This window comes from Eretmochelys imbricata, chromosome 9 (genome assembly GCF_965152235.1).
Source record: "Eretmochelys imbricata isolate rEreImb1 chromosome 9, rEreImb1.hap1, whole genome shotgun sequence".
Lineage (NCBI taxonomy): Eukaryota > Metazoa > Chordata > Testudines > Cheloniidae > Eretmochelys > Eretmochelys imbricata.
The window spans coordinates 44,692,947-44,718,786 of NC_135580.1; the positions used below are offsets into that span (position 1 = coordinate 44,692,947).

General features: G+C 43.8%; 1 protein-coding gene across 4 annotated transcripts in view; it reads right to left on the reverse strand.

The window, feature by feature from the left end:
- The window catches only part of YEATS2 (YEATS domain containing 2), a 75,394-nt gene extending 50,586 nt beyond the window's left edge, over positions 1 to 24,808 (reverse strand). For 2 of the 4 annotated variants that reach the window (XM_077825862.1, XM_077825859.1), the window contains exons 1-11: positions 24,682 to 24,808; positions 23,850 to 24,133; positions 22,358 to 22,475; positions 18,150 to 18,247; positions 17,952 to 18,044; positions 13,966 to 14,208; positions 8,846 to 8,961; positions 6,847 to 7,008; positions 4,814 to 4,925; positions 2,774 to 2,818; positions 1,044 to 1,230 (exon numbers count right to left, since the gene is read on the reverse strand). In XM_077825862.1, coding sequence (XP_077681988.1) covers positions 1,044 to 1,230; positions 2,774 to 2,818; positions 4,814 to 4,925; positions 6,847 to 7,008; positions 8,846 to 8,961; positions 13,966 to 14,208; positions 17,952 to 18,044; positions 18,150 to 18,247; positions 22,358 to 22,457 — 1,156 coding nt within the window. In that variant the 5' untranslated portion in view covers positions 22,458 to 22,475; positions 23,850 to 24,133; positions 24,682 to 24,808. The remainder of the gene's footprint in view (positions 1 to 1,043; positions 1,231 to 2,773; positions 2,819 to 4,813; positions 4,926 to 6,846; positions 7,009 to 8,845; positions 8,962 to 13,965; positions 14,209 to 17,951; positions 18,045 to 18,149; positions 18,248 to 22,357; positions 22,476 to 23,849; positions 24,134 to 24,681) is intronic. The other 2 variants (XM_077825860.1, XM_077825861.1) reach the window with 2 other exon arrangements.
- Between the last annotated feature and the right edge of the window lie 1,032 nt (positions 24,809 to 25,840).

A 25,840-nucleotide genomic window follows, 5' to 3' on the forward strand; every position in this document is an offset into this window, starting at 1 on the left:
GATTGGCACTGTGACCTACCACATAGGATCGCAATGCCACTTGGGTTTGGGACATCAGCCCCTCTCTCTGTCTCCATCTATGGAGAGATGTATGTGCCTAACCTGGCTAGGATGCAACACCTAGAGTAGAGAGTTGGGCCCAGCCCTGCGGGACAGGAGCTGCTGCTGTGGGGTGAGTGCAGGGTAAGCTCGTTCTCCAACAACCCCCCTCCTTTTTGTAACCACTGGGGGTTGTGTTAACAGAGGTGAGCCCCAAAGGGTATCATGGCATGAAAAAGTTTGGGAACCACTGCACTAGAGGATGGTCCAGTGGTTAGGCACTAGCCAGGAAATCAGGAATCCTGGTTTCAATTCCCCTGTTCCACTACTGACTTCCTTGGGAACCTTGTGCAAAGTCACTTAGTCTCGCTGTGCCCCAGCCCCCCATCTGTAAAACGGGGATAGCATCACTTCCTTATTTCACAGGGATATTGTGAGGATAAAAGCCATTAAAGATGGGAGATGCTCAGATACTGAAACAAGAGGGGACACATAAATACTGCAGCCTTCCCATTCCCCTAACACCTTCATAGGCAGTCCTTTTCTGCAGCCAACACAGACAATCTGCAGTACAATCCCAGTACTCATAAATGTACATTTATGCCTGAAAGGCTCACACATTTAAACAGGCTGAGAAGATCACCTGTCTAAGTTGCCTGAAATGCACAGAGCATAACTGAAAGCACTATTCACCAAGTCACCCTTTCCAAGTGTATGTGCTGCAGAAGGCTTTTTCTGTTCCTGAGTTTGCAGAATGACCTACTCAATGAACTCTTGATAAATAATACTTCTCTGAATTCAATTTCTGTCACAAGCCTGTTGCTTCCTCAATACACTTAGCAGCCAGGTGCCAGTCAGATGATTTATGGGATATTTCAATATAGCTTGAAGTAAGAGTGTGGTAACTTGTAAACCAAAAACCCATTAAAAGTGACAGCCCCAGTATCAGTACTAGCCACATATTCTAAACAAAAAGAGAATACACGAATACCAGTTTGCTTTACCTTTTTCCACAGAAGCATCTGGAATGGACTCAAGTAACTGTTTAATTGGTGAAGAAGCTTTCACTGGCGCTGGTATACTTAGTGGTAATGGTAAAGACGTGGGGACATCAGAAAGGTCAGATTCAGAAGACTGGGAAAAGAGATAATCCTCGCCAAGAGAATGCCGATGTAGCTCAACATCCACTACCTTCCAGAAAGAGGTGAAAGGATTATGATAAATTATGCACTTGGCAGCCCAAATATTGTGAGTTACGACGCCTTAATTTGGCCAAAGCCTGCAAGCCCTCCGCACATGGAACTACCACTGATTTCAAAAGAGGCTGCACGGGCAAATGTCTCGCAGGATTAGGCCTACAACAAAACCTAGAAAAATACAATGATTTGTGATATTAAATATCACAACAAAATAGCACATATCTACCCCTACAGAATTCTGAACAGTGAACATCATCAGTCAAAGTTCCCACAAACTCAGGACCAGATCCTGAACAACTAATCTGTGTTATGTCCCATTAAAGTCAGTGGGATTCCACATAGGTGCAGGGGTATGTGTTTTTCAGATCTCAAAGCAGGATTAAGGGCTAACCTTGTATGCTTGGTTTGGAAATCCCTTGAAGCATACACTACAGCATTTGTTTACTCTTCAAAAATGTTCCTCACTATCTTGAGGAAGCCCATGTTAAAATCTACTTCACTGAGTGAAAAGCTGAGATTATGCAACTGCACAGAAAATCCTTCAATTTAGTAAAATAGAGGAGAAAAATCAAAATCAGAGATGATAAACTATGACTGAGGTTAAGTGATTTATCCCAAGTCTAAAATAGAATCTTGTCTTTAATCCCACAGTCCTGAGCTCTAACCACTAGATTACAGTGCCGCCTATACTGCAGAAAACAGTCAACTAAGCACAACAGGAAGGAGTTCACCCAACTATGGCTAAAAGTGAACAAGTCATAAAATCACTGTGAATCAAGAGGATAGTTCATTTGCTGGCCACTGGCTTCACTATTCTCTATTTTGACTATTAGCTCTAAATTCATTCCGTTCTTTAACTCATTTTTCACTTGTGTGCTAGATTTTCTGTGTGTTATTTTTATGTTAAGCTCATTCAACTGATCTTCTAACAAATATACACATACACTATTTATATCTTGAAAGTTTGCTTCTCTTAAAAATATATGAATTCATTTCTCTTGAAAATAACGAAGATGAAACATCAGCGACTTAAGGGCACTGCATCAAGCCAAGTCACTTTCCAGAATTACTTTATCATTTCATGTTGTAATACAAATCTAATCTATTGTTACAAGAAAAGGTAGTTTGGAGGGTTGTTGTAGCTGTGTTGGTTCCAGGATATTAGAGAGACAAGGCGGGTGAACTGATGTCTTTTATTGGACCAATTTCTGTTGGTGAAAGAGACAAGCTTTTGAGCTACACAGAGCTCTTCTTTAGGTCTGGAAAACGTGCTCCAAGTGTCACAACTAAATAAAAGGTGGAACAGAGTTTGTGGGTTTACTACAAGCATAATATTTCTTCTCATGCAGCCATTTTTAAAAAGAGTTTCCATGCTTTTATTATGAAAAGTTAAAACTATGGTAAAATTTTACTTGGCTACAGTCACTACAATTCTAGTACTAAACTTCTTACTTTGCTAAGTGTTCTGGGATATACAGTCCATGAAAGATTTTATATAACAGCTAGCATTTCCATTCTACAGCTCAGTAACTCACCGTTTCTGCACCAAGTGTCTGCAAGCCAGTATAGGTTCTGTCCAACTGTGGAAAACGATTAGATGAGTGAGTACATTGTAACATGTTAAAATATTAATATTTTAGCTAAAGTTTACAACTAATCTTTTCCGAAATAGTAACAGCAGCAAGCTCCTAACTACAATAAACTGTGATTCCATAGCAGCGCAGTGATATATCAAATTTACCAAAGCTAGAGATCACATTTTCTTTGGCAAGTAGCACCGTTTGCACTTTGTAGTGAGCAGAAAAACCATGCTGTTGCTAGGAGGGGAGGAAGGTAGGGTGCGCGTGCGTATAAATCTGTAGGGGGAGGGAAGACTGGCGTTCTGCATTAACTAGAATAAATTCTAATTAATTTAAATTAATTACATAAAAATAATTTAAGGTACAAGTGACTCTATCCTCGGACAAGTGTCCTTTTTATTCTTTGCATAAACCCAAACAAATATGAAACAATTTCAATTATATGCAACAGCATCATTAAATGGAATTTTTGTTACTGCTTAGCTAGTTTACCCTCAGGCCAACTAACCGACTGAGGTCGCCTTACCCAGTGCCCCATCAGTAGATAAGAGACAGGAAGTTTCAACGAAAACTGTGACACCAGCCGACAGAAGAACCCAGTAGCAGAGACTGCCTGAGCCATACAAATTTCAGAAGAACTCATGCTAGCAGACTAAGGCCCTGTCTACATTAAGGACATATACACCAGTGTGCAAACTCTTAACATAGACATGATCTACTGGCACAAAGCAGGGTTTACACTGATGCAGATTAACTGGTTCATTTACCAGATTAAGCTCCACCACAGTAAACTGCAAGTCTACTAGAGCTAGGTGGAGATGAGATTTTGTTGAAAAGTCAAATCAAGAATATTTTGGACAAAGCCAGAAATATTTCAATTCTGAAATATCGCAATGGTGCCTCAAGGGAGTCGTAGTTCAGTTGCTTCAGGCTCCCATTCACTTCTACAGGCCAGGCTCACTGGCCAGATGTCGTCTTCCAGAATGCACCAGGGTCTCTCCCCAAGGCAAAGGGATGCGGTGCATCAGGGCAGTCACTTGGCCAGGACCCACGGTGATGCAGTGCACCTGGGGGGCCCACCCACAGAGAAGGGGAGTATGGGGCATCCCTTCTATAACTCCCACGTGGCACAGCTGTGGCCATTCAGAATTGGATTATTTCAGTTTTCCAGGATTTCAGTGAAAAGTTTCATTTAGTCAAAAAACAAATTTTCCATCAAAAACCAGTCTGGATGGAAAGTTTTCAATCAGCCCTAATGCCTAAACCATGAGCATGCATCGATGTAGTCACACTGGTGAGACTTTCCTTAACACAGACAAGACCCAAGTCAAACTATAATAGTGCAGTGACAAAGTTCTGAGGACAACTAAGAACAGTGAAAAAGGAAGGGTAATAAGTGAATTCTGCTGGGGTTGGGCTCAAGTAATTAAAAAGAAAATAAAAGTAATGGCCATTTTCAGAAGTGCTGTGCACCCATTAATCCTCTGCATTCCAGAGCCTTTGGAAGAGTCAGGCCCATAAGAAACAAATGAGGATTCTGGGTTTTCCCTCTTCACCCCTTCAAGAACAGGGTAAGTCGAATTGTCAGGCTGCAGATCCTTGGCAGCTGCAGGTAAAACCACGGGAAGGAACTCAATAGAACACCACTCCTTATGTAGAGAAAGATGCCCCTAGTAAAAGCCTAGAAAGTTAAAATTGATGAGAAGATGATAAAAATCCAAAATCACAGGGGAGAGCAGCTAAACACTTTACTTTTCTGACCAGAGTCAATTCCAACTTCTTAGACATTGGATGCCCCCAATGGATCATCACCTCTTATATGGCTGATGTCACTTACTTTGCTGTATTTTCCATCTTCATCTCATATGTCCCCTAGTCAGACGTCAGAGGGCAGCAGTACACAAACACAATAGAGGAAGGCCACAAACACAGCACATTCCATAGGTTCTCTTGCTGACTCTATCGCCCTCTGTACCAGCCATTCTATTGAAGTACCTTCAGATTGTGTATGATATCGATCCTCTTGTTCTGGCTGTCCTTAAAGTGAATCTGAACCCTCACTGGAAATTCTCCCCAGCCTCGTCTGGTTAAATGAAATGGAGGCTCTCTGGAAACAAACAGAAATTCACATTACAGATACCCATACTAACAACTTCCACATTCATCTCTTCAAACAAAAGAATGCTTTCCTGATTGGCTGCTAATTATCCTCAATCTCACTCTCCACCAGAGAGAGAACATGCGGTCTATGTAGACAGTCACAGACACATCTTCATTGTGCATGCGGGAAGGTAAAAGAAAATGATGCCAAAATGGTGAACATTGTGCCAGAAGAGAAAGTAGTAGAGTCAGTTCCTTAATAAATGGCTGCATGATGTCAGATGAAAATCAGTACCATCTGACACTGTCGCAAGCTGAATTTCCAATGCAGAGTTACTATTCTTTCTCTCCTACCATCTATCTAGTCATAAAAGACATTATTATAGTGTTGGTAGACAAGACCAAAGCAACCTCATTTTGAGCACCACCTTCCCTGAATACTTCTGGACCCTCACTCTTGCCAGTGCAGGTTTGTCCTTTTATATGTATATGTAAGTATACATATGTAAGTTTATAAGTATGTCCCAGCTGAAGGGATGCATGTTAGAGATTATTATAAAAAAGGAAACCACAGAAATTTATAGTAGCCTGGGATTTTATTTAACTTATATCAGTTCCTGAGGTTGGGACAGATAGCTAGCCCTGCCTCCCCCACCCTTTCAATCCTGACTGCCCAAGAGCAATGCAGTCTCAAGGACACTGGCTATGTATACACATTTCCAGGTCATAAATCAATGAAGGGAATAAGGGTTGTTAATTTATTAGTAGGGAAGGAATGCAGGGAATGAATAGTGCATGTTATTTGCCCAAACCTCATTTTCTCAACACTCTCATTGCGGGAGTGTGAAAAAGGTGAAAATAGGTGTCAGATAGTTCTTTCTAAGGGCAAGTCTACACGATCGATTTAGTAGGTCTAGTAAAGAGTAAGGTAGACGGAAGAGTAAGGTAAGACTAAAGGAGATTTTCTCCCATCGACCCCACGGTAACTCAAACTAAGGTACGTCGACTTATTCACATAGCTGGAGTTGCGTAGTGTAGGTCGACTTACCGTAATAGTGCAGACATAGCCCAAGAGAGGGAGAGAAGGGACAGGGGGAGGAACAGATCCTATAAAAACCCCATCTACAGTGGTTTCACACCAGTGTTTTAAAAGATGCTTGGACAAGTCCTGCGGAGGGAGTGAGGCCAATGTACATAGGAGTTACTTTCCTAATCAGTCTGAGTGTGTTATGCCCTTATCTTAGTGGCAGAAAGAAGAGTGGAAATCTACTGTGGGGGAAAAATCCTGTAGTTTACTCTGTTGACCTCAGTGGGGACATATTTTTCAACAATGGCTTTGGAGAGGGAATGTTGACACTACTACATTTGGAAGTGCTTCTCTCTAGTGTCAACACAGCCATACCGTTATTGTAGTCATTCCTCAAAGCATGAGGTTCAACCCAAGACTATGAGTTGCCCACAGGAGAGAGCAGGAGGAAGGCATTTCAGGAAAAAGCTCCTTACTGAAACACACAAGTATCTTTAAACAAATGGGAATTCTAAAAACTCTGGCAAATAAAATGAACTTTTCACATTGGACTGGGTGGGAGAGAACATCTGTTTCGTCTGGCGTACAGCCAAACTTGCAATGTAAGTGATGTAATGAAAATAACAGATACACAAGTCCATACTGCTAATATGAAATACAGCATTTCAAGTTTCTCTCCGGTAGGAAAGGCTCTCTTTAATCTGTTAAAACAACTTGGTATGTGTTTCACAAGACTGTGGCATAACAACTAGCAAGTGCTGACAAACACCTGGAGAATTAGCTATAGTTAAGCCAAGTTAGAAGTTAAGCTAAAATACCAACAATGCAGCCATAAAAAGAAGGTGAGAATTTCAGTATTTCAATCCTGACAAGCTCAAAGACTCAAGTAATTCTTGATTACCTGACTTCCACCAGGTCGTTAGGTTTGTAACTGGGATGAAGGAAGAACCAGACTTTCTTGACAAAATGATTTATGCTGGGTTCTCTCCGAGAGCCTCGTACATACACCATCCATTTATGGGTTGACTGATCGTTCTCCTCTCTCTTGTCAGGAGGAATATACCTAGCAGAAAAAGTAAAAAATAAATAAATAAATTTACATACAAAAGATTTTGCTATGCTGGTTTTGGATCAATTTGGCAAGAGTTTTAGGAACAGTAAAAGGCTAATTTAGGCCTATACTACTGGCCATATTTGGAGCATCTTAACTGCATCGTCCAACATTTCACCAAACCCTTCAAACCCCCTTATCCAGGAACAAATCTGAATGGCTTTTATGTACATTTATACTCTTTGCTTTAACTGCACTCCTTGGTATCTCAATATATACATGCTACCCTTCCTGTGAAATAGCTCTGTGTAAATTTCCACCATCTAATCCTTGTTTCCTAATTAGGGGGTTTAATTTTAACCCTTCACGAGTGAGAGAAATTTACTTATCAAATCCTCTTCATACAGTTTTGGAGACAAATCACCTTGAAGAATGGTAAGAGTCAAGCATAATATATACATAAATCTTAACTTATAATAAACTACAGGGCTTGACCCACAAAGTCAAGATCTGGACCCAGATTTCTCAGTGTTTATGCGTGTTTTTAGGACCCATCTCTAATGGCAAGAAAAACAACATCCAACATTCACCACCAATTTGATTCTTTACACTCTGTGGGAAAAAAACCAGACATGAGTAGTGCTGCAGCTGGGGCTGATGGCCAGAAGTAGAGCTGTTCAAAGCTTTCCAAAATGAAAATTTTTTTCTCACCACAATTTAGCCTTCAACTTTGAGAAAACATTCAATTTCTTTTTTAAAATTCCCCATTTTCTGAAAAATTTCTCCAGAAACTCTAGATTAAAAAAAAAAAGGAGACTTTTGGTGATTCTGCTAAATGAGGTATATTCTCTCCCCTCCCACATTTTGGGGCTGGTTTCCTCCTTTTTATACTGTCAATTTTGATTGGTCATTTTAGTCACACGGGGGGGATTTGCTAATCCAGAATAAAGGAATCCCATTTTTAAAAATCTCTGATTTTGGAAAAAAACATTTAAAACGTTCTGGAAAATGAAAAATGGAATGGTTTTGGAAAACAATGGAATTAAAAACAAGTTTTGGGTTGTCAAAATTTCTGTGACTCCGTGTTTGTTTTTTTAACTAGCTTTTGCTAGAGGTGAGCTGCACTAGCAACAGGATGCAAGGGAATTCGCACAGTGCATGCCCGCACTATGCTAGCCACACCCATTTCCAGAACTTTAATGACAAAATTAACTGGCTTTGCAAGGGTTTTGACAGAAATGCTGCTCAATCTGACACAAAAAACATGAAATGACATTTCCTTAATTTGTTTTCACCTTAATTCAATGACATTTCCAAAAATTACCATACAGCACTATGGTACTAACTAAGCCTGCATCTCTTACCATGGTGGGAACCATGTAGTAGCTCAGTGCGACGGTCTTACTCCAGCTCTGACTATCCTGGCTTCATTGAACCACATCCCATCAAATACTAACTCCTACCTTCACCAAAGCAGAGTTCTGTTCCTGCAACTGGAGCCCTGTGGGGTCTCAGGGGCTTCCCAGGCAGATCCTATTGCAGGATCAGGGCCCAGTGCTGCAGGTGGTAGGGCTGGAAGAACTGAATGGGTCAAAATAATTTCTAAAAACCTTAGTTTTGAAGCAAGTGCAGAATCAAACTCCACAACTGTTATTACGATGAGTACTAGCCCTGGGTCCCACAACAGCTATTGCTCACACCCCATGGCCAATAAGGAAGGACTGGACTAGGAGTGCTGGTATAGCTATCGTTTGGAGTGTGCCTCAATTTTAGCTACTTCCTAACTTTAATCCACAATTCAACTAGACGGCTAGCAACTAAGACAATTAGTAAGACCTTAGATACTAACTTGGAGACGTTGCCAACCACGATTGTTTTCTTCACATAAAGCCGTGAAGTTTCATCATTTAACAGACCGGCCTTTCGCTGGCCTGTTTTGTGAGAGCTTGTAACACCAGAAGTGTCCTGAGGGGCAGAAAAGAAAAAAGGAAAAAAAAAAAAAAAAAAAAGCAAAAATCAACTTCGCAAACACAGACGTCTTTGGTACTAGAAAGTAAGCTGCTGTAGACCAATAAAAAAAAACATTCTAAAACAGACACACACAAATTGCTAACTGCCCATTTTCAAGTAATTTATGTATACAGCAAATAAACACTATATGGCAAAGCCGGGGTCCAGTTATCAGACATACACAATTGGTCTGGGCCAATATTTTACAATAGCAATTAATTAATTTGGATGGCCACCTCAAGATACTTGATTTTCAGAAAGTGCTGAGCACCTGGTGTCTGAAAATCAAGCCCCTTTCAGGAGTCTCAACTTGGGCATCCAAAAATCAGTAGCTGTTTTTTTAAAATCTTAGCCCTGATCTCTAGAACCAAATTCTGCCCCCCAGGGCCTCTATAATTACTTCAATGGAAGTGCCAGATATGTGTCTGGAGGAAAAATGTGGCCCTACTCCAGTAAGAATGATGGATAACAACAGAGCACCAACATCCAGATAAAGCCAGTGAATAGGCAGCAATCATCAGGTATAACACAAACAACCCAAGTGACCTTGTAGCGATCACTTATTAACTGAAGGACAAATCTACAGGAGAAGGTAAGATTGTAATCAGGTCCAGGACAAGTATGTGCTTCAGTGTCATTTTGCAAGGGGACTAGAGATACTTTTCTGGGCTCTTGACTGGCTGAAAATGTTGCCCTGAGAATATGGTAGAAAAAGGTTAAGAACCCCTGCCCTTTCTGAGACCCCCCCCACAACATGCTATAAAAATTCCAGGGCCCAGCAGGGGAGAGGGGACTCGGAGCTCTGGACCAGGGTGGGGAAGTTGGGCATAGGTGTAGTTTGACTTTTATTTTGGGTGGGCACAGGCCAGTGGGGATCGAGCCAGCTCCGCATGGCAGGGTATGTGGAGGGAGCGACACCTCCACTCCCTGACTCACCTCAGCAGGCCACCTACCAGTCTAGGTTTGGGGGAGGAGGGAAGGAAAGCGCAACCAAAATTTATAACTCAAAGGAGGTGGACTCAGCTCAAAAAGTTTGAGAACAGTTCAGGGTGCAGGTAGAGGGGTACCTAAGGGCTGTGTGCGGGCATGGGGGTAGCTCAGGGAGTAGCTTGGGACTGTGTGCAGACAGAGGAGTAGCTCAGGGTGCAGGGAGAGGGTTAGCTAGGGGCTGTGTGCCGGGAGGGCTCTCCTGTGGTCTCTGCTCCCGGAGAGCTCTGCCAGCCACAGGTCCTCCACAGGCTCTTACCGGGTGTGAGAGAAAATGGGGCTGGGAGCTGAGGAACAGCTTCAAGCCCCTGCACTAGCAGCAACAGGAGACAAGGGAATGCTGCAGATGCCTGCTCCATGGCACCCGGCCAGAGCAACAGCTACTGCCCAGCTCTGGCTTCCCGCTTCCGACCTGGCCAGGGGGTGGGAAATGTGTGTGGAGCTGCCCTGCTCTTGCAGTGTAGGCGTTTTTGTTTTTTGTTTGTTGGTTTTTTTTTTTGGGGAGGGGGGTGGAAGAACATCCCCTTGCCTCCCAACTCTGCCCATGGGCTCAGAGCTTCTGCTCTGTGGGGAGCACCGAGGTTCCAGCCCCACTGCTCCTGGCTTCAGCCCTGCAGGGGGGTGGTCATCAACCCCGCGGATCCTGGCTTCAGCCATGCAGGAGGTACTGGGGCTTGGACTCTGGGTTCTAGCTGCAGGACCCCACGGCCCCCCTGAAAAGGTTTGTGGGCCCTGCTGTTGAGAACTGCTGAGGTAGGGTCTTCAGTAATCTGACAATCCACATGTCTACAATAAAAATGGATTCTGTGTTGAGTTTATTGGAGAACAGACGAGTGAAATCCTGTCATGGAAAGTAAGGGGCTTACTGCAGGCTATCTGGCTACACTCTGGCAGTCAGTAACTCTCCAAAACAGGGCTGGGGCCCTGCTACTTGACTGGTGGTTCTGGGCTGCCTCCCTGCTTGCTCAGCATACTACTCCATTCCGCTGGGCATTATTCAACTTCACGTGCCATACAGAATCAGTTATTTCCATCACTGGTTACTGCTACTTGCCAAACTGTGGAATTTAATTATCTTCAATGGGTCAACCCGTCACCGGGATGGATTAACGAGGTTCTGCTATAATAGTAACTACAGGGCTCTGATTTTTTTCCTGCTGGAAATGGAGAGACTCTTTACAGGACTCTTATGGCAGATCTGGATCATTTCTATTAGTCTGTATGTTATTAAACAATCATGCCTTGGTTTAGGCAATGCTGTGTAATGATTAGGGCCGGGGGGGTGGTGGGGGACGGTACCAGGAATCAAGACTCCTAAGTTTCTCTGCCAGCTATGCAGCCAATTCATTGAGAGACCCCGAACAAATCTGAGAACTTCCTTCTGTAAAATGGGTGCAGTAATAAGTACCGCCTGCCTCGCAGGTATGGTGTAAGTCTTAGTTCTTATTTGAAAAAGGGCTCTGAGATCCTCAGGTGAAAAGATGCTATTGATTCTTCATAAGCTTAAGTCTGGGAATTTTATAAAAGAGTTGAACACTTTCCTGGGAACAGTGGAAAAAAACAGATCCCACCTTGCTGGCAGCATTTTGGCTGCAGCCAGAAAGGAAATGGATACCAAGTTAGGCTAATTATGATTTCCCAGAGAAGCAGCTGGGTACAGATGAGAAGATTCCCCTTTCTCCTGTGTAGGGTTGTTAACTGGGGCTGCTTACGAGGAATCTGTTTCTCCGGAGAAGACACCGTTTGCTACTGTTCAGAGAAGAGTTAATTTGTTAACTTGCAACCCCCAGGAGCAAGTGAATTAATTTGTTTCTATTCCTCTGAAGGAAATGAGCTGACAACTGACCACATTGAAAACAGGGAACAGTTGGTGTTTGTTGTAGGAAAAGGAACTTTCTTCCCCTTCCTTCCCTTTCTGAGGGAAGGAGATGGTTTTTGCTTTAACACCGTCAGGATGATTTAACCAATGAAGACACCCTGCCAGTTAGTATCATATTATCTAAAGGGGTGCTGAGCAGATCAAACCTCAGATACAGTAGACGAAGTCTTCAGAATTGCTGTAAGTGATGCAATTCCCATGGCAACTAGCAGCCAGGCAGCTGCACCACTGAGAGACACATCCAAAACAATGAGCGTTCCAGCACGTGCCAGCAGAAAGCCACCATCTGGCAAGACAACTTGGATGCTCACTTGGATACAACACTGCTGGGAGCCACAAACTTCCCCCTCTCTCTCAGGGCTTTTCTTCACTGCACAGTTAACTCAAGCGTTGCCACTAACTTGAGTTCCGTTCACAAACAAATCTCTTAGCTCGAGTGTGGTGGTGCTTTTAAATCAAATTGGCTGACTCCCCTCCCTGCACCCTGAGCTACTCCCTGCCCGCACACAGCCGCTAGCTATCCCCTCCCTACTCCCTGAGGTACCCCTGTGCCTGCACACAGCCCTTAGTACCCCTCTCCCTGCACCCTCAGCTGTGTTCAAACTTTCATAACTCAAAAATGGGGGCTCAGCTCAAAATTTTGGTTGCAGCCCCACCCCAAACCCAGACTGGTAGGTGGCCTGCTGAGGTGAGTCAGGGAATGGAGATGGCGCTCCCTCCACATACCCTGCCATGCAGAGCTGGCTCGATCCCTGCTCACCTGTGCCCACCCAAAATAAAAGTCAAACTAGACCTATGCCCGAGTTCCCCACCCCCCCGGCCCAGAGCCCCAGGTCCCCCGTTCCCTGCTGGGCCCTGGAATTTTTAATAGCATGTTGTGCGGGGATCTCAGAAAGAAAAAAGTTGAGAACCTCTGCCTTAAAGGACCTGTGTGCTAACTGGATCTGTAGCCTAACTCAGTGGTTTTCAACCTTTCCAGATGACTGTACCCCTTCAAGGAAGCTGATTTGTCTTGCATACCCCAAGTTTCACCTCAATTAAAAACTACTTCCTTATAAAAATCAGACATAAAAGTACAAAAGCATCACAGCACACTATTACTGAAAAATTGCTGACTTTCCCATTTTTACCATATAATTATAAAATAAATTGATTTGGAATATGAATATTGTACTTACATTTCAGTGTGATACTTGAGCCTGTTTTTCACTTGTGAGCTTTGTCTGAAGCCTGAACCCAGGCAGCGGGGCTGAAGCATGTGATTTAGCTTTAGGGGACCCCCTCTGGAGTGCAGCCCTGGACAACTGCCCTGCTTGCCAACCCCTAATGCTGGCCCTGCACTTGTGACCTCCCTTAAACCCATCCCTCGACCCCTATGGGGGCTGTAACCCGCAGGTTGAGAAACATTGTCTAGATGAGTTGAGTACCCCATGGAAGATCTTTGAGTACTCCCAGGGGCAAATGTACCCCAGTTGAAAACCACTGGTCTAACTTATTAGCTGCCAACCCGATCACTCTGCAGTTCAAGCATTATTTCACAGCAAGGCTGCTCTCACTGGAACTAACTTGAGAGGAGTTAACTTGAGTTAATTCTGTAGTGAAGACCTATCCTCAGTAAGTCTGCACAATCAGCGAAAGGCAACAGAACAACCTGCTGTTGGGGCATGGAAGGACCCCCACAGTATGTCTAAACCATGATAAAAAAATCTTCCATACTGAGTCTCAGAGCTCAGGTCAGCTGATGCAGGCTCACAAGGCTTGAGCTGCAGGGCTATAAAATTGCAGTATAGACATTCGGGGAGAAGCCTGGGCCCCGAGACCTGGGGCCTCAGAGCCTGGGCTCCAATCTGAGCATCTACACTGCAAGTTTATAGCCCTGCAGCCTGCCAACCTGAGTCAGCTGACCAAGCCAGCCACAGGTTATTATTGCAATGTAGACATATTCCCAGAGAGCAGGGTTGAGAAAAATATACTCCTCACCCTAGTCCCCTGCCAACGCTGGCACAGGCCCTCCAGGTAGTTGGGAAGGAATTTCTGGGACCACACACACCTTCTGTCCTTCTGCCAACCCCCTTTTCACAGCTTTACATTACCCGTCCGGTATTTCTACTTGGTCTCTGATCCAGGTTGTTTGCCAATCGCTCTTCCATGTCCAGACTGCCATTGTCTTTCTCCAGGAGGAAGTCATTGTGCTGAGATAATGAGTCACTTTCTGAATGGTTAGCAGATGGAGTTTCTGAGCCATGATTAGCAGGAGATGAGGATCTGGATGGCGATTCCAAGAACTTCTTGACTGAAGGATGATTAAAAACCATAGAGTCGCATGTCTTAGCTCCCTGCAATAATAAAGTTCAGGCAGATCCATTATTTTTTCCAGCTCAAATAAAACTGGCCAGAAAATGAAGAGAAGAGTATCAGCATACAGAAACAAAGAACCAATATTTAATCATAGGTAAATGATGATTGAAAAACTGACTACTGCTCAAGAAAAGAGGGCCAAATAACCTACTCCAACACTAAAGATGCCTTGGTCCAAAAAAAATCTCCATTGCAACACACCCAGACTACTTTGCAGGATGACATTAAACCAAGACTGGCTTCTTTAGGCTTGCAGGCATGTACTTTCCCATAACACAGGTGGTAACGTCACACCGTGTACACTGCTCTATTCCTGTGGTCAGGCAGGGTATTTAAATGCATTAGACTCTTATTCTTCATACAACTGGCATTCTGCAAAAGACTAAGAGATAAGCTGCATGCATCAGTGCCCTGCCTGCTCACAGAAGGTAACCAGAGGGTCAAGAGTCACATGCTTGCTCATGCCTGCAAACCAAACCAGGCATATTAGATCTCATCTTAGACCTACCTTCCTTAACAGAGTACCTTTATAAGTGACCTGCAAAGGACAACAATGGGTTAATGCCCCTCTTTTGGCTTTTTTATTATGTATAAAGGAAGCCTAGGAGGCTTTTTCTTGCTTGCCAGTTTAACCTTAAGCATATAAATCTGCCTCATCAAGGAGCTCTCCTTGGAAGAGAGAGAGAGACCTGGAGCAATAACTTTCTCAGCCCTGAACTGAAGAGGTAGGAGATGGGGGTTCTGAATCTTTGGGGGATGGAATTTTCAACAGTGCTTAAGGGCAGTGAGAAGCACTTCAGTGTTTCGAAAAATCCCATGGGTAATAAAGCTCTTTCCTCCCAACTGTTTGTTAGGCAATTGCGTTTAATAGAATCATAGAAGATTAGGGTTGGAAGAGACCTCAGGAGGTCATCTAGTCCAACCCCCTGCTCAAAGCACGACCAACACGAACTAAATCATCCCAGCCAGGACTTTGTGAAGCTGGGCCTTAAAAACCTCTAAAGATGGAGATTCCACCACTTCCCTAGGTAACCCATTTCAGTGCTTCACCACCCTCCTAGTGAAATAGTGTTTCCTAATATCCAACCTAGACCTCCCCCACTGCAACTTGAGACTATTGCTCCTTGTTCTCTCATCTGCCACCACAGAGAACAGCGGAGCTTCATCCTCTTTGGAACCCCCTTCAGGTAGTTGAAGGCTGCTATCAAATCCCCCCTCACTCTTCTCTTCTGTAGACGAAACAAGTCCAGTTCCCTCAGCCTCCCCTCCTATGTCATGTGTCCCAGCCCCCTAATCATTTTCATTGCCCTCCGCTGAACTCTCTCCAATTTGTCCACATCCTTTCTGCAGTGGGGGGCCCAAAACTGGACACAAGGCTCCAGATGTGGCCTCAGCAGTGCCAAATAGAGGAGAATAATCACTTCCCTCAAATACTCGCTAATACTCACTAATTAAAACAAATTTTTTAGACAGTCTGGCCATGTCTACACTAGCGAGTTTACAGCGACATAGCTATACTGATGCAGCTGTGCCGCTGTAAGAGCATTTGTGTAACCGCTGTATGCTGATAGAGAGAGCTCTCCCGTTGATATAATTAAACCACCTCCAAAGAGCGGCAGTAGCTATGTTGGCGGGAGAGATGACTCCTGCCAACAGAGATCTGTCCACACCGGCGCTTCTGTCGGTGTAACTTATGTCACTCAGAAGAGTGTGGTTTTCTCCCACACCCCTGAGCAACATAAGTTACAGTGACAAAAGTGCTAGTGTAGACATTGCCAGTCAGAGGCTCTCTCTTCCCCTCCTGAATCCTGAGCTTTGACTTCCTTGGTATTTGTGATGTAATCATCCTACTAATTCTCCAGTTACCCATAAAATATTCCATGAAAAACCTTTCAGCCTTCTCTGTGCATCAAAGGAGCAAATAACCAAAAACTCATTTTGTTTATACTCCTCTAAGCAAAGAGACTTACTAAATGTCAGGAAAAAAGTTAATAACTGAAACCATATTTAATTATAAATCTCAAAACCCATCTGTACTGCAGTAAGTTCACATGGTCAGAAAAGCTGGTTTTTATTTTTAAATTACAGCAGATCAAGAATGTTGTAAACACAACTTGCTGGAAGGTCACAGGTATTTAAAAAGGGAACACAATGAATTAAACTACAACAGACTGACACACTTTACTAGACAGTAAAGCAAAACTATGGTAGCTGCCGATAAAACCAAACCCTTACTTAAAAACATTGCATAGATGGCAAAAAATCTACCAGCCTTGTAAAATGAAAGGAGCTTTGGTCTGGCCAACATGCAAGTTAGACCCTTTGAGTGAAACTCAAATTCAATCAGAAATGCATCTGAACTTCAGCACCCAGCACAAACCTCAAAAGCTGTAGAAAAAAACAGGGGCAATGGCTGTACTTTTGTAAAGATTTCTTAAGCAACTTCTGAAGTGAATGTAATATTTGTGAAGCACATCAGACTCACAGATAAATTGGGGAAACAAACTCTCCATCTGACAGAACAGATACAGAAAGCGGGAGGGGGCAGTACAAACCCATTGTTAATGTGCCTTCCCCGTGGTACTAGAGGGAGCACTTGAAGATCAGAAGTAGCTCAGTCATCCAGAATAGTCAACACAGAAATCCAGAAAAAAACTTTCCTCCCATCACCACCAAATTCTCTGTCCATACCAATTCACCAACATGTGTTTGAAGAGGCAAAAAGCGAGTCGGATTTTAAAAAATAAAATTGTAAAAAGCCACCTGGAAGTGCTAATAGGATACTAGTGTAACAAAAGCAACCCCTGCTGAGTAGAACCACGCATCTGGGTATTCTCTAGGCAGGTAAGGCAAACCCATGGTTTCCATCCACACGCCCAAAGTTTGACACAGCAGTTCCATCCTTTATTAGAACACAGATAAAACATTACCCTCAATCCAAACATTAGCAATTTAAAGGTGAACTGCAAGTCAAAAACAAAACTTCAGTTAAACCCAGACACAGCACGTCCTGACAGTCCAACTTGCTAGACCACAGGGGCACATAGCATGGAAGTAAGTTTTAGCTAGCTGTTTCTAAATTCACTTTCTCCCATTTATTACATCTCCTTGGTACTCCCTGGTTCACTGCAGGTATTATTCTGTGAAGTCATAAATACAGTGGGCTCCATGTGTAAAAGTAAGGATGGTTTTGAAGTTAAGGCACTGACTGGGACTCAGGAGATCTGGGTTTCTGTTCCCAAATCTGCCAGATTCCCTGTGTGACCTTGGATAAATCATTAATCCCTCTTCTATCTCAGTTCTAATCTGTAAAATGGGATAATACTGTCCTACTCTAAAGAGTGTTGCATAGATAAATTCACTAATAGTTGTGAAGTCCTGTGTACTAATACCGTGATGAGCACTGTAGAAAAGACACTACATTTCAGAAAACAAAACATGGGTGGTGATGGTTTTTCAGGGAGAGGAGGGAACAGTGTTTCTGGGATAAAATAATTTAACAGCGTAGTTAAAATCTGTCTCTGCTGAATGCCCCTGCAGCCTGTTTTGTGGCAGCACAAGTTGTGCGCAATTCAGTTACCACGTTTGTTTTACAGTTCAGCTTTCAAGCGTTTACGATTGTACCACAAAAGCAGAACAGGAAAGCTACACAGCGGCTAAACTATGCAGTCTAACTTTGCAAATATTCTGAAGTTTTACTGTTCCAAAAATAAATTTTTACCTCTCCAACTTTAAGGAGACCAGCAGAAGCATAATAGTTAGCCACAATGCAGGCACGAAGCTTATCCATCATCCTCCTTGCCTCAAGCAGGCGCTACAAAAAGAAGAGAAACTGTATTATAAAGTACTGCTATTGCAGCACTTTTCAATACTTCCTGATCCTCTAACTTATCTCCTTTTAAGAGAGAGACCTTTATACCTGATCTATGACTTCAATCTCATGTTCCTTATTCTTCATTTCAACAGCAAACTGCTCTTTAATAATTGTCTCAATCTTCTGTACAGCAGCATCTCGAGCTGTTCAAAAAAGCACATTAAAGTAAAAGGGAAGTTTTCAGAGGCAAGGATTTATAGTTCAATCCTAAAGGTTCTAAGTGAAAAGAAATGTTATAGAAGGAAAAATAAAGTTTACAGTAACTGAGCACAACACAATGAAAGGGATCTCTAGCACTGAGTGCCAATTTCTTTTTATTTCTGGTCTGCACCAGAACATAATTTCTCTTAAAATATGTACATAAGTTGGTTTTTACAAGGATTTTTTTTTCTTGTAAGCACTGAGGTGGGAGACCAGTCACGAGACACTGTTTACTATTAGATCTGAAAAGTAGTAAATATTAAAAGAGAAAAAAAAGCCACACACACTGCAACATAGCCGTTAGACTGTAACAAACATATGCATCAATATGCAAACAAAATACAAAGAGGATGACGGGGCAGAACCACACACACACCAAAGAGGAAGTCTACAGATGGGTACGGGAAGGCTGTATCCTACTATGATATAAAGCAGTGGTGCCCAACCTTCGACCCACCAGAACATTTCATAAGGCCCATGGCCCGCTTCAACATAATACACTAACGGCTGATTCATTAGTATTTCTTGTCATGTTTATATCATTTTAGTTTACACAAGGAAGTATAAAAAAATGCGATAAAGAATGGGTTGTTTAATTGAAGTGTCATGTTTCATATAAAACAAGCCTGTAAATAACTCTCTGCATTCGCAGCTCAGCTGCAGACTAACCGGACCAATTAAACATATACTTCTTTAGTGATTGTTGCTATAAAAATTCAGGAAGACATCTTTGGACATGCACAGATTAGCTGTAGTCTGCCCTAGATGCAATACTTTTGACTGGCAGGTAAAAGCAGATGACGCACAAAAATGCCTCCAACAAAAAAAAAAAATGAAAATTGAGCGTTGAATGTCATGTTTTTCAAGGTAAGTGGACCGATCAATTCTTTTTTGTCCTCATCAAGGCCAATCATTATGTCTCATTTAGAAATAAACAGTTGCAGTGTGGAAGGAATATAACATCAAGAGACACTATGACACAAAACACAGGAAAAAGTATGATGCATAACAAACTGCAAAGATCATGTCTTTGAAAAAAGAAATTGGAAGTTTACAGCAAATGCTAAGAAAACAAGAAGAAAATGCAACAGAAGTGAAGGCAAACTACTGTATTGTGTATTTACTGGGCACTAAATGTTGATCTTTTTCTAACAGGGAGTTCATAAAAAAGTGTCTGAATGTGGTTATGGAGGAAACGTGTACTAACAAAAGGAACCTTATTGAAGCAGTAAGTCTGTCTCACCAGACTTTTACTTGAAGAATAGAAGATATCGGTGAAGATTTAAAAGAACAGCTCTGTGAAAAAATCCAAAATTGTGAGATTTTTTCAATGGCTTTGGATGAAAGCAATGACATTACTGATGGTGCTAATTGTCATTTGTGGAATAAACAAGGCATTTCAAGACACTGAGGAGTTTGTGGTGCTCCAGACACTTCATGGGAAAACTACTGGTGAAGACTTGTTTTGGAGATTTGCCCATACTATTAGGGAACTCCGTCTGTCTTGAAATCAACTTGCCACGGTAACATGAACAGCACTAAGAACATGGTAGGCCACAAGATTGGACTGGTGTACAAGGCTGGTGATTCATGTAACGCTGAAAGGCCAATGGCCTTGCATTGTATTATTCACCAACATGCTCTGTGTGGAAAACTTCTAAACTTGGAAAATGTAACGACAACCATGGTGGCCACTGTAAACTCGATTAGAGCACCTGGGTTGAATCACTGCTCATTTCAAACATTCCTCAAGAAAACTGATTCAGAATACGAGGATGTGCTGTACTCTAGTGAGGTATGCTGGCTTAATCGTGGAAATGTGCTCAAACTTTTCTTCACCTTGCGGAATGAAATCAGTATTTTCACGAATGAGAAGTCTAAAAATGTATCTGAACTCTTAGATCCAGTGTAGTTGTAGGATTTGGCAACTCTAACAGATTTAACAAGCCATTTGAATTATCTCAATTTGAAATTGCAAGGTAAAAAAAGGCTTGTTTCCCATTATACTCAGATGCAAAAGCCTTTCAAGCAAACCCAAAACTCTTGCGACAACACCCAGAGAGAGGAACACTATCTCACTTCCCTTCCTGTGAAAAACTCAGTCGGGATGAAAACATTAGCATTCCGGTTCCATAAGCCCAAATGGTAAAATTACTGGACCTCCTGGGTGAGAATTTTGAGGTCAAATTTTCTGAATTCAAGTCACACACAAGTGACGTTTGACGGTTGAAAAATCCTTTTGTTGCTAAAGTGGATAATATCCCTGTCTCTCTGCAAATGGAGCTGATTGAACTGCAATTTAACGAACACGTTTAATAAAAAGAAACTAGTGGAGTTTTACTCACTGTTGCCCAATGATCAATTAGAACAATAGTTCACTGCGAAGCCAGAGACCCACTCAAACACCTTAATCTCTAGTATGGCATCAGATGCTCGGTACCACAGTAAGACACCCGCATGTCAAAGTAATTTAACTTTGAATATAAAAGGGCAGGGTAGTCTTTCATTAATGCAAGTCCCAGCATAGCATCATCTAATTTTTGCAAAGCCTCAAATACTAAGAGTTACTCTCCTTGAAACTGAAAGTTAGAGACTTCAGCCACAACGGTGACTGAGTCCATCAAGGAAATACAGTGCCCACAAATTGGGCTGTTGTGATCTCCTTATGGGTGCCCTTAATTCCCGCTACATCAGCCCACAACTCAGTTTCTGCAATATGTTACAAATGGAACACGGCACTCTGGCCTGGCTGGAAAATTAAACTGCCTTTCCGGGAAAAGTAACTGGGTTCAAGTTAACTGACTGTAGCTGAAAGTCCAGGTCAATCTCTCCTCCTCCCACTCACCCAAACCTCGGATCAGAACTTTTAAGCTTTGTCTACATTCAAAGCTGCACTCGTTTAACGTAAATCCATTTAAAACCCGACTTAGTTAAACCAGTGCAAACAAAAATTCTTAAACTGACTTCAACTGACTCGGATTGCTTACCAAATTAAGCTAAAAATCGATATAAGCCAGGTTTAAATAGATTTAGGAGACTGTCCACACAGGGGTTTGCACCAGTTTAACAAAGTAAACCAGACCTGACAAGTACATTCAAACTAAAGCTCTGCCTCAGGCATGCCTACTAGTGCACTTCCCCCTAGTCTCACGTCCAAGTTACTTATATAGTTGTCAACATCTTCCCCGCTCCTGGCAGCTCAGTTCTTTTGTTCTGCTCCAGCTCCTTAGCTTCCTCAGATCCCAGACAATTCTGTTCCTTCAGCTCTACTTCCACTCATCCCCTCCCCTCCCACTAGCAGCTCAGAGCTGCTATGCCTGTTGTCGCTCAGCCCACTCCACGTCCTGCGACATTCACTTGCTCAGAGAACACTTCAACTTGTCTAGAGCTGCCAGGCAATAGGATTGTTCCCAAATTTAGCATTTTCCATTGTGCTGAATGAAAACCCATTCACCCTGCTGCTTCTTCTCTACTCTCCACTGTATTCTTCCATCCATCCAGCTTTCCTCCATCAATTTTACCTTCCCTGTCTGCCTCTTTCTCCCAAGTCTCTCTCCCCTATGCTGCTTCTCCAAGTTTCACTTCATTGGCCTCACCTGCCAAAATTATGATCATTTGTCTCCGCTTCTGCAAGATTCAGACCTCTAAACATTAGCAACAGCCTTCTCTTCCCAGCTATGGTTTGCCACCCAATTATATCGTGTGAGCCTATGCATTGTCTGTCAGCACTGTCTTGTTTCTTTACTTAGGTCTGGTCTACACCTAAAACTTAGGTCAATCTAGCTACATCACTCAGCGGTGCGAAAAATATACACCCCTCAGAGATGTAGCAAAACTGCCATAAACCCTAGTACAGATAGCACTAGGTTGACAGAAGAATTCTCCCAATTTTTATGCATTATTTGCTTCCTTATCATCAGTACTCACTGTAACTCTAATGTAACGCTGGTTTGTCTGCTCAGCTAATAGAGCTCAATACCTGCAGTCTTCCACAGGGTACAGTACATGGAGAGTTTTATGTTCCATAAGATTCCATGACACACAGTTCCTACCTGACTGTTCTGCTGCTTTGTGACGTTTATTTGGATGTGTGACTGAAATCTCCTCATAGTCTGGGTCCTTCTCCTCAATCACTCTCTTGATTCCAGACATGGTAGTTTGACTGCTTCACTGAGAGGAGAAAAAAAGAAATCCATGTTATTACCCACATTGACAATTGAACTGACTTCAGGCCTCTAAAGCCACATGATTTAATAGGGGAAGTCTGCCCTCCAACTGGTAAGAGAGGAAAGCCTATGTTTTGAATGGCTGTTTCCCTTATTGCTCCTAGCTGTGATTTATCAAACTGCTCAAAACTCTACATCGTTCCTGTTCTGATTTTGTTACACACTACTGTACAATCGAAGAGTGCAGCTCCAAATCCAGGTTTGTTTCTCTCTACAAACACAGGCAGTGGTACCTTTTTAAAGTAAATTTTTTACTGAGATGGCAGGCCAGAAAGCAGACGTTATCTATCTTGCCACTGAACAGTTACAGCAATGCAAGATATCTCATCCCTCACCTGGAGGGAACATCTTTACAGGAGCTCACTTTCCATACCTTTTTTTTTCTTGGCCCCTTTGCCAAGACTTCTAACAAAGAAGCCAGTTGTCATGGACTTGCAATAGGCACATTTGGCCAGTCAGAAGTAATCAGAGACCACCAACTTTTCTCCCACAAACTAGTGAGGGATGTTCGTTACCAACTGAAGTGAAGGCACCGAATCCTGTTTCTAATCCTCTGAATCATCCAATCTCTTATTACTGGAGTGTCTGTGCTTCTTCAGTGTTTAGAGAACATCCAAATTTGTTGGGATTAACTGATTAATACCCAATTCTAATAAAGCTAGGATTCTCATCAGCATGTCAGTTGTCATCCCCTTTCTTTCTCACCTAATTATTATACAGTAATTTGTTCAATGCAAATTGATTCATTCTTTGGTATCAACAAACTGGGCAAGTATAATTGTGAATCTGCTGAGGTCCAAATAAGCAAAAAAGATTTTTAAAAAAGCAACACCAGTAGAAAAAGCTAGGAAAGTTATACAGGTATGAGGTAGGGTGTGAATTTAAGCCACTGTAGATATACCAGTATAAGGCTCCGATTTGATACTTTTATTCCAGAATGAGAGTGCCTTTTTCCAGTTTCATTTATGTTGCTCTGGATGGGGTTTAAACTAAGCCCAAAAAAGTCATTCTTATTCCAGAATAAGAGAGTTCACAAGGTGAGTTATACTTGTATAACTAGAAAAGTTCCCCATGTAGACAAGCCATTAGAGATCTGAAATTACGTAAGGATTTGCTTTAACATAAAACTCTGCATTTTTCATTTCAATAATCTACAGTAAAAAATGATATGACAGCATGTATGCTTGTGTCAACTGTAACTAGGTTTAAAATGAGTGCCCTTTCACAATCAGGTACAGTCGAGAAACATGGCTGATCTTAGCTGCATAGTTCGGCCACATGCTACAATAAACATTTTGCATGTGCTTTTATTTTTTACCTTTGAGATATCAGCAACGTAAAGTCTGGTTTCCCCTGCCTTTGCTAGGGAACGTGTGGGAGGTGTCCAATGTGGATTTTAAACTCTCTGCCCTTTTCCAAGGAGTGGAGTGTTGAATCTCGAACAGATGTCCCCTTTATTGCCGAAGTTAAACGGACATTAACAAAAGCCGTTTTAAAGAGTCAGAATAGAAGTTACTTTCTTTCAATTACTCAGCTTTCAACTGTGATTTGTGTTACCACTAGTCTTCCAGGTGCCTTTACAGTTTGCGGGGTAGACAAGACCTGAATTTGAAATGAGAAAGGGAAAAAAAATTCTTAGATGATCTTTATGTGGAGAGAAAGAGGGAGGGCCCCACGAGGTTACCCGTACCCCTGGATTTGGGGAGAACATGGCTGCTTGCAAACAGGGCATGACCCTCCCCCGCCACTCACGTCGCCCGCTGAGGAGGCAAATGTGCCACCTTTGTGTCTCCTGGCTGCGGGGGCAGCAGCGCGCCCTGGGCATGGGGTGCCCATGGGCTCGCACATCCCCCCAGTTGCACGTACCGCAACCCCCCTGCCCGTTCGGGGACCCGACCGGCGCCCGACCCAGCCTCAGGGGGGAGCTAGCCCCGTCCCAGGCCGCAGCCCCAGGGCGAGGGGGGTGGGGGGGGAGAGCCAGGGCGCCCCCTGGTGCAGGGCAGGGGCCCGGGGGCGATTGCCCCTGCAGAGCCCACACCGGGGGCAGGGCGCCGGGCAGGCCCCGCCTGCTGCCCCCGAGCCATGCGGCCGCCCCCGCGCCGTCCCCTCGCCGTGCTACCCCAGCCCCGCGCCGCAGCCTCCCCGCCTACCGGCCTCCGCTGCTCGCCCCGCCCGGCCGCCGGCCCCGAGCGCTCAGCGCGGCCCCCGGCCGCCCAGTGCAGCAGCCGCCGCAGCGAGCGCCGCCATCGGCCCCGCGCCCTGCTCGGCTCCGGCTGCCAGTCACTGCGAGGGGCGGGAGCCGCGCAGGCGGACGGCGGCGAAGGGGCGGGGCGAGCCGCCCGGCGGCCGCCGCGGGGCGCCAATGGGAGCCGTGGCGCCTGGGTCGGGCGTAGCGGAGCCGCTGCCAGCCCCACCTCGCCTGCGGCTCAGGGGAGATCGAGGCCGGCCCCAGCTCCCCTGTGACCCGCTGGGCCTGGGCCGAAGCCGGGAGTTCTCCAGCCGGGCCGCTGCTCCTGGGTTGCCCTGCTGGAGGGCCCCGGAACGGGTCAGGAAAAGCCCCCAAACACACACCGGCCGGCCGTGGCCAGTGTAGAGTTTGAGCCCCAGTCTCTTTGTTAGGATAGGAAGGGCCCTGCAAGGGGTAACGCGGCTCTGCACGGCGCCTGGATGGCAAAGCGCCCTTGTCACACAGGAGACTGATTTTAAGGGAACTGTTAAAGTTTCTCTCTCTGGGGAATAAACATCTTGCTCCGTGAATCAACGAGCCATTGGCAGCCTGGCGTATCCCTTTTTAACTCTACCTCGTTCACTCTGGTTGACCTTCTACTAGTACAAAACAACCAAGGGACACAATGATCACAGGAAATGCTCCTTTAAAAATAATGGCTGCCCTCTCGCATACAGTTTTTTTCCTCTAAAAGCTATCAATACTGCCCTTGTGGGAGAGCAAGAGGAACTCTGCTGGAACAGGCTGGAGGGGTTAGGAGACTTGGGGATTTGTTGTTTGTCTGAAAGGCAGAGGGGGAACTAGTAAATATTTTGCTCAGAAAAGAGACCTTTGACTTATAAGCAGGGCTGCCAACTGCCAGACATCTAATTTTGACCTGTTGCATGTCTAATCCTGCTTTGTATTGTTGGGCTCACACTAGAGTCAATGGTGAGCAGTGACAATTGTAGTAGCAGCCATAAACCCGCCCATATAGGCTGCAGCATGGCTGGACCAGAAGGCAAATCAAAGTAATTCATTATTTTTTGAGGCCTGATTCCTGATTTGTTGATGTTTAAGGGCTGGCAATTCTGAAACTGACA